At 37.7% G+C, this 12042-nt stretch overlaps 1 protein-coding gene across 1 annotated transcript in view; it reads right to left on the bottom strand.

The window, feature by feature from the left end:
- WDR72 (WD repeat domain 72) overlaps positions 1 to 12042 on the bottom strand; it is a 175100-nt gene that overhangs the window by 155285 nt on the left and 7773 nt on the right. The window contains exon 2 of the mRNA XM_084894070.1: positions 1172 to 1336. Coding sequence (XP_084750196.1) covers positions 1172 to 1324 — 153 coding nt within the window. The 5' untranslated portion in view covers positions 1325 to 1336. The remainder of the gene's footprint in view (positions 1 to 1171; positions 1337 to 12042) is intronic.

Below are 12042 nucleotides of genomic sequence, written 5' to 3'. Positions count from 1 at the left end.
TCTGAATTTAAATTATGAGATGAAGATAATCAGTGTGAGGGCCACCATTTTCAAAGCTCAACGGCTGAAATAACACCAGTTTCTTCTCTCAGGAATATTCATTAACATGGAGCTGAGCTGCTCTGCTGTGCGGTTCTTGGCAGTCCTGCAGTGCAACTGCTCAGTGATGGGAGATGTTAACTAATCACACTATAAAATAGAATTACAATTAATTGTTAATTTAGGTTTTAAAGTGACAAACTTTAAAGGCTAAAAATAGTCTTTGATCTTTAAAAGGCTTCTTAATGAGGGCAGTATACTTTAAGTACATCATTAGTTTAAATGTTCAAATTGGGTCCACTGGCTGCTAGCACTAAGCAAATATCTCTTCCAATATGTTAAATGTTTATGACTTGGGACACAGACAATTAATTGCTAATCAATGGGCTAAATCTTAGGTGAGGTCAGGTTCTGAAACAGGAGGATGACAATAGTAAATTGGATTTAGGGCTTTGTGATACGATCTGTGAAAATCACAGGCAAGTGGAGACTGAAAGAATAGCAGGAAGGCCAACTGACAGAAACACCCAGATAATTAAGATATTACTCATTTAGTTAATAGTGGTTTTCAAGGGTGCCCTTTGTTTAGATTAATGAGCCATAATTTTTAGAATTACACTTACACGTCTGCAGTTAATTATATTAAACATATAATTCAGGATATAAAATAGTAAAACTCAGCATAGCTTAAAGGGTGGTAATATCTGGTAACTAACATTAGCAATAGTCATAATGTAATTTCCAATATGATCTTGAACCATCAGGTAACACTTCATTCTCTCAAAATCCAGAAATCAAACTAATTTATGACTTTAAAGTAGGGGTGTCGAACTCAATCAGAGAAGGGGCCAAAATCTAAAATCCAGCCTAAATCGCGGGCCGAATGGTTTACTGAACAGTCATAAACTGACAATGTCATAAACTGACAGCGGAGTGCAGTGATGACAGCGCGGTGCGGGCCACATTGCAAGGCCTGGCGGGCTGGATTTGGCCCGCGGGCCTTGTGTTTGACACATGTGCTTTAAAGCATCATCTCCCTAACAAGCATGCAAACCTTCCATTGACATTGCAGACAGATGCTAGCTGTGCTTATTTTGTGTGTTGTCTATTTCTATATAATATTTTCACTAACCTTTAGCTCAGGTGAGAGACTCCAGAGACAGAGCTGACCCTCCTGACTTCCGGTCACAATTGTTTGCTGGTCATCGGTGATCATGATGGTGGTGATGCTGTGGGAAGGGGCCTTCTTCCCCCAGAGCGCGACCGCCTGCAGGGAGGACCTCATGTTGAGAGAATCCTGGAAACAGAGAAGGAGAGAAGTGTGCACAGTAATCAGTCTTAGATTCAGGAAACTGATTACATCGCAAAGTGGAGTTATAATGAAACAAATTTGAATATGTTCTACCAGAGCCATCCATTAGAGGGGAAGGTAGTCATGAGACACTTAAATGACCATGCTTAGTGTTAATCTGTCCAAGATGAATGACTTTTATTCCAATTCTTGATAACTGATGCTGATGAAGAGAAGAATAGACAGTCTGTCCACTCCATACCCAGTTCTGTTGCTAGGTGATCCTGACCTCTCCAAAACCCAGCTAGGCCTCTCTAGAATAGAGCTCTCAGCCTGGCTAGCATGGCTCAGTGGTTGAGCACCAATCAATGGACCAGGAGATCCTGGTGCAATTCCCAGTCAGGGCTTATGACAGGTTGCGGGTTTGATCCCCATTGTGAGGCGTGCAGGAAGCAACTGATTAATGATTCTCTCTCATCATTGATGTTTCTATCTCTCTCTCCCTCTCCCTTCCACTCTGAAATCAATAAAAATATATTAAAAGTAATGAAAATTTAAAAATAAACTAAAAAGAATAGAGCTGACTATAAACTATGAACTTGAAGAAGCTTTGCAGATTCTCTCTCCCCAGAAATGTCACCTCAACTAATTAACAATTATTTGAATTTTGCTTTTAAAAAGTAAATATTTTCCATAAAACCAGTGTTTCATAGTCATCAAAGATTGATATAGGACTGTCATGATTTTCATAATATTCATGTTCCATCTATACTACTTTAATAATTAATTTTTATTTGACTAAATTTTGTATTTGGTTACCTTTTTAAACAGCAATTTTCATAAAATTGTTAGTGACAAATGTTAAAATGAATACATAATTATCATTTTAAACTTTGTACCACCCAAAATGATCTGAAAAATCAACTAGTGATACGCACATTACATTTTGTGAAACATTGAGTTAAAAGTTTCTCCTCAGCCAAAACTGGTTTGGCTCAGTGGATAGAGCATCAGCCTGCGAACTGAAAGGTCCCGGGTTCAACTGCGGTCAAGGGCATATACCTTGGTTATGGGCACATTCCCAGTAGTGGGTGTATAAGAGGCAGCTGATTGATGTTTCTCTCATTGATGTTTCTAACTCTCTATCCCTCTTTCTTCCTCTCTGTAAAAAATCAATAAAATATATTAAAAATAAATAAGAGTTTCTCCTCAACTAGGCATTCTTTTCAGAAATGTAAATAATTTGGGAGTCAATAATGCTTTAAGTTGACAGAACAAATTAGTAAGTTTTCTCCTGTGACTTAGTAATATACATTGAGTGGCCAGATTATTATGATCTCTGAATACATAATAATCTGGCCATTCAGTGTATATCCTATATAATAAAAGGCTAATATGCAAATTTCACCCTCTACCAGGAGTTCAACCAGCAGGCAGGCCAGCCAACCATCCATGTCTTCTCCACCTGGCCAGGCTGGCCGGACCCCACCCTTGTATGAATTCATGCACCGGGCCTCTAATACACACACACATACACACACATACACACACACATACACACACACACACACACACGCTGAGTGGCCAGATTATTATGCATTCAGAGAACTGGCCACTCAGTGTATATCTCCTCTCAACAAAAATATCAAAGAAAAGAAAGGAGGAAGATATCAACTTTACTTTCCACATTTGGCTTGAGAAATTAAAAAAAATGAAGACTTATCCTGCAAGACCTTTGATACTAAATCCTTACAAGAGTAAGAACCAATATAAAATTTAAAAACCTGGGGCATGTTATTTAGAATGTTCAGTTACACAGATAAACACACAGGCACATAACCTTGAGTACTCATTGACACCATGAACATAAAATCAATATAGGCAGCACTTAGCTCACAAATCAGTTACCTTCCAAATTTTATTTGTAGTTCATTTATTTGGGATTTAGTAACTAATTTCTCATGGCTCACTTCTTAGGCCAGCATACAAGAGTATGTAACCTATAATAGATCTGTACTAATCTTAGTACAGTACCTAAGCACCATGCAAACAAGATTTGTTTATAGGAAATGTTCTCAGCATTGCAATTCAGTATATCAGTATCACACATTAATCCTAGTACTAAACTAACCCTGAGTTCTGGTTTCAATAACACTATAATCCCAACTTGAACCTCTTCTGCTTCAAACACAGAGAAGTAATGCTATATAAAGGAAAAACCTAGCAGACACCACTTTTATCACATAATGAAAGTAAACAACTTCAGTAATGGGACAAAAATTCATGTGTCACTTGACAACATGCAATGAGAAGGAAAAATGCAATGAGAAGAACACGTATTAATTCTGTGATATTCCTACCAAAGATGCACAACCTGAATCTTATCACGACAAATACAAATTGAATCTCCACAAAATAATAGGTCTGTAAATTCAAACATGTCAAGATAATGAAAGTCAAAGATAGAATAAGAAACTGTTCCAACCAAAGGAGACTAAATTATAAGAACTAACTGCAAAAACCTTGTTCTAGACTGGATTCATTAGCTCTAAGAGACTCACTGGAATAACTGGCAAACTTGAATGAGGTCTAAGGATTGAATGATAGTAATCCTATATAATAAAAGCCTAATATGCTAAGTGTCTGGTCGGCTGTTCAACCAATCAAAGCATAATATGCTGATATGCAAAGACCACTTAATTGCTCCCTATGATGTGCACTGACCACCAAGGGGCAGAGAGTGAGCTGGTCAACCTGTTGCTATGACATGCACTGACCACCAGAGGGAAGATGCTCTGACTGGTATGTCAGCTTGTTTCTGGGGTCTTGGACTGAGTGAGATGGGCCGGACAAACCCGGGAGCCCTCTCACAGCCCCTCCCCAGCTGGCCAACCTCCCATGTCTCTCTCTAGCCCTGATCATGCACCAGTGGGGTCCCTTGGCCTGAACTTTGCCCTCTCGCAATCTGGGACCCCTAGGGGCATGTTGGAGAGCTAGTTTTGGCCCAATGCCACAGGCCAAGCCAAGGGACCCCCACTGGTGCCCAAATTTGTGCACCAAGCTTCTAGTATATCAATATTAGCTTTCTAGTTTTGAAGGATTTATTGTGATTGCAAGGGTTAATAACCTTGTTTTATATACTAAAGTATTCTGAAAAGATGGCAGGGGGAGGTAATACTTAGGCAACTTCCTATCAAATAGTTTTCATGAAAATAGATTTGTGTGTTATCCTTACTACTTGTCTGTGAGTTTTAAATGTTTTTAAAAGTAAGCCTTTGAGCTTCATTGTTCTCATCTGTAACATGAGAATAGTAACTATACTAAGTGTAGGGTACTGTGAGGATGAAATGAGAACATGCATACAATGTAGAACACAGAATGTACTCAGTTAATTACTACTGTTTTAATTCTAGCTTCCATATCTTGGAACAATAGCAACAGTTACTCAAAGCAAACTTCTTTGCCATTACACTTTTGATTCATTCAGATTCATATGAAATTCATTTAAAATTCACTAGATTTTAGATTCTCCTCCAAAGACAGGGACTTCTTTTTGACTTGCCCACTGCTATATTCTGGGGACATAAAGAGGGTTTAGGACAGGCAGGTATTCAGTAACTATTTTCTGAACAAATGAATGAAAATATACATTATAATATGAAGACTCTCATCTGATAAAATATCCACCCATGCAAATATGGATGGACAAATGTTTAAATACCTAAAAAAAAAAAATACAAGGCATTTGGAGTTTAGAAAATCAAACAATTCAAGACATTTCATAGATTAAAACCATTGATAGTCATAGAATTCTTAATATACAAATCAGAAAAGAAAAACACCAAGACCAAAGCCACAAGAAATCATATCTTAACCAGAATTGATCCTGAACTATCTGGATTGGTAAATGTAGTGGAAACAGATGTGGAATTCAGATACCTGCCCTAGGGTGGCTATTACCCTTGTGACCTTTATATCTAGATTATACAGGTAATATGTAGCAAAATGAGGTTACCATCACCTGTGTTGCCTACATCTCAGCACTATTATGAGGAATATATTCAGAATGTAAATAAAAGCAGATGGGTATAATATACATAGTATGCTATCATTATATCTTGCACGTATAATTTAGAACTCAGAGCAAGAAGTGGCCTTGGAGATCATTAATCTAATCTCCATAATTTATAAGAAAACTGGCAATGAGAAATGTGGTCTAGATAACTATTAAGATCATTTGAGACTCTGAGACACTAAACAAATTGTGCGGTGAGAATGAGTAATTGATTAAAAGGATGCACATCTTCAAAGTCACTTTTTAAAAGGCTTTCTTTCTCTTATATTTTTGCAGCAAAATTTCAAAAATCATCCCAGAAATGTAGTGCCTTGCTAACAATAAGAGAGAGAGTAAATCCATGTGTTCTAAGACCCTGGACCATTCCCCAGAAATCTCTAATTTATACAATAATAGCCTAGGTGGCATCACACCCTCACATTGTCACAAGATGGCTGTCCATACAGGAGAGGCAGGGTCCAGCGGCCACTCTGCAAGGTGAAGCCTGGGGGTCTCGTGGCTCTACATGGCATAGAGGAGACCAGTCCCAGCATTTCCACCGTCTCGTGAGGAAGAGGGATGTCATACCATGAAAGGGCTGTTGGGGGTGATCAGGCCCCAGCAAGGGAGGGCAGTTGTGGGCAATCAGGATGGCAGGAGAGGGCAGTTGGGGACCATCAGGCTGGCAGGGGAGTGGTTAGGGGGTAATCAGGCTGGCAGGCAGGTGAGCGGTTAGGAGCCAGTGCTCCCATATTGTGAGAGGGATGTCCAATTGCCAGTCAGGCAGTCAGACATCCCCCAAGGGGTCCACCACTGGAGAAGGTGCAGGCTGGGCTAAGGGACACCCCTCCGATGCACAAAGGGAGGCCAGACTTCGGCTTAGGGAACAGGCCTAAACCATCAGTAGGATATCCCCCGAGAGCTCCCAGTATGTGAGAGATGGCAGGTTGGGCTGAGGAAACCTCCCCCCAACCTCCAGTGCACAAATTTTGTGCACCGGGCCCCTACTATTTAAATATAGATAGAAACTAAGGGACGTATGAAATAAGACCAGTACTGTTTGTGCCATAATGCCTAGATTCCCTATTATGGCTAATAAAAGTCAAACATTCATTTTATAATCTCCACATTTTTTTTTCTAAATAAGAGGTTTCATACTGTTACTTGCCAATCATTATTTGAATGATTTTTAGTCATTCAAAATACATAAATGTATGATTTTTTTTCCTTCTAGAAAAAGCCATATTCAATGAAATCATTATGATTTTCCTCATTTTAGTATTGATTTTTAAAGTACTAGTTACAGCCTGATGTTTTATATAAGGATTTTTATCAACTGAATGTATCTTATAGATTGAAGGAACACCTTACTGCTTTCATTTTCACTGAAATAGGATTTCAACAATAGAAGTCTTTGTCCTTCCTTCCTATAACCTATGATGTAAATTAAATAAATCAGAGCCTCCCAACATATGCCATGGCACATACTGGATCATAAACAGTTGATACAAAGGGTGAGAAAAATAGACACCCTCAACCCAGGGGTATACAAAGACAATCTTTTTCTGTATTTATGTTTTGATGTGGAAAAGAGTGGGAGACACTGAATTAAGTAAAACTTGTCTATGAACATAAATGACTTAAAGCTATAGAGAGTCCAAACTATAATATGGTTGGAAAAAACCTACTGGCAACTAAAAATAGCCATTAACTGCTTCCAGATTTAGTAAATAATGTTTAGAATAGGTCTGGCCTAAGAAATATTTGGGACATGTGTACACAGACATGCAAAAACTATTGCTTATTATATGGGACATGCTGACAAAACATTATTTATTGTTTACCTGAAATCCAAATTGAGCTGGGAATCCTATAGACATCCTAGGGCCACTGGTTACCTTAAACTACAGGAGATCTCTATCATCCCCTCCTCTCCTACAAATTAGCGAATGAAGGCCAGGACAGTTGGATACTTGGCCAAAGGCACCCAGGAAGAGAGCAGCTAGCAAGAACCAGAACCAGGCTGTTTACTAATAGACCACCCGGAACTCTCCCCAATGCACTCTGACAAAGTCAAACCAGACTTCCCCACCAGACAGCCTCAGTGCTCTGCTAAGCAAAATTCTTTGTTATTCGGTGCTTACTTACAAATTTTTAAATATAATGAACAAAAAACAAAAAGTCAAGCAAAACGGCAACAATAAAACTTCTTATGCATTCAGGCTCCAATGTAGCCACCATTACCGTTTAGAAACCTGGGCTAACCCTTTCTAGCCCTTTTTCCACACATACAATATCTGGCAAGTGCAAGAAAAGGTGGTGCAGCGTTAATTACAGTCTTAGCCTGCTTCGCACCTTCATCTTCTTCCCTGTAACAATTTGTTTTCATCTCTCTGACTCAGGCGAGGCTAACAGAATGCTGAGTATGATGCCAATGTGGTTTTGTGGCTGGGGTCTACTGGACATTGGAATTGTTTGCCTGGTTACAAATAGCTTTCTTCAGGGACACACCCAGACACCAAGTCTCTGCCTCACCAGCCTCAAAGATAGAGAAATTTCAACCCCTAGACTGCAGACTGCCAAACAAAAAATACAATGGATGAAGACCTCAGTTACCAGGCATAACAATAACTTCCTGAACAAGGTAACACCTGTGAGGAAAGTACAAATAGCCTAGTAGTTAATAATATAAGCTTTGAAATAAGATCTGTGTTAAATTCTCAGATGTGCTACTTATGAGTTGTGTGACCTCTGTGAAATTAGAGAGAGATCCCAACTACTTCTTCAAAACTCAGACGTGGATGTTGTAAGGGAAACAAATTACTTCATGTCCCTGGCTTCATAAAAGATAACTTGGTCATCTAGAGGCCAGAGAGAGTTTTGTTTTTAAATACAGAGTTTAGGTTACAAGAGTTTGGAGTGTGAAAACTCATCAAAATGTACACTTTAAATGGGTGTCATTTATTATTACACCTAATAAAGTTAAAATTACACCTCAATAAAATTGAAAACATAAATGGAGAGACTGGAGACCAAAGTTTGGATAATGTCACAGAGCTAGCTAGTCTAAGTGTTAATAAGTTGGGAGGGCAAAGAGGGCTTTCTGAAGGAACAAGGAGGAGAAGTAAGCTGGAGAGAAAGTATCTGGGTAAGGCAGAGTGAGGGCTACTTTATCCACATGGGAATATGAGGCAAGCAGCCCCAGGGTTCCGAGCACAGCTGGGTGGGGTCTTAAAAGAAGGAAGCCCTATCCCCCAAAAGCTGTCTGCAGAGGCCTTAGAAGCAAAAGACAGGCTGTAATCAGATCACTCCTTAGAAAAAGTAAAAACAAACAAATAAATAAACACTACCTAGTTTCTACAAAGCCAAAGGCTGCCCAAGGCATGTTTAATAACACATAAAATTCCACCTGATCTGCCCAGTGGAGCATGACTATTTCAGAATTAACCCTTAACCAGTACCAAAGCCACACGCCTCCAAAAATGTTGATGAGTGATTTGGTTAACTGGTACTTAAGAATCGCTAGAAAGTAATGTATTTTAGGTAAGGAATACCTTGGTTGCTAAAAATAACCTAGAGCAGTGTTTTTCAACCTTTTTTGGGCAAAGGCACACTTGTTTCATGAAAAAAATCACGAGGCACACCACCATTAGAAAATGTTAAAAAAATTTAACTCTGTGCCTATATTGACTATATATAAAGTAATTCTCTTGAATAGGAATCAAATAAACACAAAGAAAGTATTTTACAATTACTTTATTATGAAATATTAAGTAAACAAAATAGTGAAAAATTATAAAATTCTTGTCTTGTCTGCACCTACGGCACACCAGGCAACATCTCGCGGCACACTAGTGTGCCGCGGAACAGCGGTTGAAAAACGCTGACCTAGAGAGCAAAGAAAGAATTAAACAGATATGCAAATTAATCCTGAACTCAAAACACCCGTGATCTGGAACGTGTATAAAGCAAAAGAAATCACAGTCCCTCTCATGATACAGGTGGAATTTCCATCACAGTTCTCAGCAACGCCCAGGCTTGTGAGAGATTTTCACAAAGTACTGAGCTACCTTCAAATTTCACCTCCTTGCTCATTAAGCTGTAGTTCAACAGAGGTCACTCAACTAAACTAATATCAAGTTTAAAGAGACATTGTTAAAGAGACAGCATTAGGGTAGTTAAAGAAAAATGAGGACGGTTCATTTCTTTCAAGCTGGCTCCTTTATTTGTCACTGAACAACTTCATGGATTTCCAATCTATTTCTAAAATCTTAGTTGTAGGCTTTAAGAAGTGAATATGTTTTATTTTAGTTTATTCTACATGAAACATGCTAAATTTTACAAAATCTCTTTTTTTTAACTTAAAGGCATTTACTATGACGAAAAACACCACTATTCTAGTCCATTTTTAAATAAATCCAACAAATATTTATTGAAAACTAAATGTATTGAAAAAGGTGGGTTGGACTACTGAGAGCACAAAGAACAGAAAAACACAGTCCCTGACCTCAAAGTATTTAAGTATTTAAGTATTGAGTCATCTTATGATTCATTTTAACTAAGTATTCATACTATTAGATAAAAAAACATTTTTGTGTGAATTCTGTAAACATATTTCCAATAGTGAGTGATTTTTTTGCTGTATTTAAGCATAATGTATTTGCCTAACATTACTTCAAATTAACTCACTTTAAGTATTAACTTATTTAAGAATAAATTAAGATAGCTGAGTCTCTTTAAAATTATTTCAATCATTACTATCCACAAAACCAATGAATATGATGTGCTGGCTAGATTTTCTCAAAATATAAATTAAAATAACCACTGAATAAGTATTTATTTTACTTATGATAAAATTTTGCTGTGCACTACCTAAAATCATATTGGGAAACATATCTCTAATCTATTCCCAAGTGAATTATCTTCCTCTAATTTTTAAACAAACAATCCCTTGCCCCAAAGCACTCTTAGTTGATGACTCTTTCTTCCAATTAACCAAGAAAATCCAGCACTTAGAAATTAATGAACTTCCTTTTATCATTTCAATATTCTGTACCTTTCCTTATTTTAAGCCTAGTTTTCTAAGATAGACATACTCAGCTTTCATAATAACATTTTTCTCTTTACCCCAAATTTCATCTTCTATCATTTTAGTTACTCCATGTATTAACCCTTTCTTGTATCTTCAACTGGTCTCCTTTTCTTTGGCTTCTTTGCCTTTACTTCTAGACAATTAGTTAACAAATATTGAGTTTTGACTATGTGCCAGAGGCCATGCAAAATTCTAGGGATGTAGACCTGAAAGTTAAAGACCGTCACAAACCTCAAGGAACTCACGAGGAGACAGGCATGTCCTGAGTTACCACAGGTGTGATCAGTAAACTAAATGCAAGAGTGTTTGGGGAGAAAACACCGGTGGAGTTTGAAATCGAACAAGGAACACTTCCCCCAGAGAAATAAAATTAAGTGTTATATACTTGCTGGTTTTGTGACCCAGCAAGTTCCTAGTTAATTTAAACTTTATTTTACTCACCCATCAAATGGGAATAATATCAATCTTATCCGGCTATAGTAAGACTAAGAAGAAAGTATTTACCCAATGGTGAGGCCCTAGAAGTCATCAACCTGGATTGGGATGCCAACTCTACTACTCTATGTCCTCGGGGAGGTAGCTTACTTTACAACTGCATACTGGTTTCTCCTCAATAAAATATAAGTAAATAACAATATCAATCTAATAGGGTTGATATGAAAGTGGGACAATCTAGTTAAATTTTTAGAGAGTGAGAATTCAATAAAGTTAGCTGCTGTTATTGGCAGGCATTTTTAATCTCAAAATCTGTGTATAAATCCTGCTAAGTAAACAGCAGTACAACAAATGGAATCCTGTCATTTATAATGCTTTATTTTATTATTCATAATTTATAGAAGATTCTATTTGCTAGCAAATTAAGCAGGGGAGATGAAGACAGAATTATAGAGGTATCAAGTTGGTAAAGTAGACCAAAGTCTACCACTTTCCCATCTGTTTCGGTTGGATTGAGCCCACTCCAAAATGCATATGTTGAAGTCCTAAGCCCCAGAACTTCAAAATGTGACATTATTTTGAAATTAGGTCATTGTAAATATAATTAATTAAAGATGAGGCCATACTGGATTAAGGTGGTCTTTCATCCAATATGACTGGCATCCATATAAAGCATGGATATTTGGAGAAAGACACACATAGGGAGAGAGCCACATGAAGATGAAGGCTGAGATGAGATGATACTTCTACAAGTCACATAATGCCACATATTGCCAGCAAAACACCAGAAACTAGGGGGCAGGCAGGGAACAGACTCCTCCTCACAAGGACCCAACCATGTTGACTCCCTGGCTTCAAGGAATAAATCTCCTTTCTATCCATATCATAGGTTCCCTGTGAAAGGAATATATTCATTTAATCTTTCAATGGGTTATTATTAAAAGCCCTAGTAAATGAAAGGTGAAATAATTTTTTAAAACATAGTTTCTAACCTCTAGGAATTCAGAACCTACAAGTCAAGTCATAAATTCATAAATAACTGATACAGAGTGGGCTAAGATGAGTATTATTAAAGAACAAGGGCAGAGCTCACTTTATTTCCAATGTTACTGTTGGTGTATCCCTTACAAC

Source organism: Pipistrellus hanaki, assembly GCF_964339955.1.
Source record: "Pipistrellus hanaki genome assembly, chromosome: 1".
In the NCBI taxonomy this organism is placed as follows: Eukaryota; Metazoa; Chordata; class Mammalia; order Chiroptera; family Vespertilionidae; genus Pipistrellus; species Pipistrellus hanaki.
Note: the sequence above shows the minus strand (reverse complement) of the source record. Positions and strands in the feature narration are given on the sequence as shown.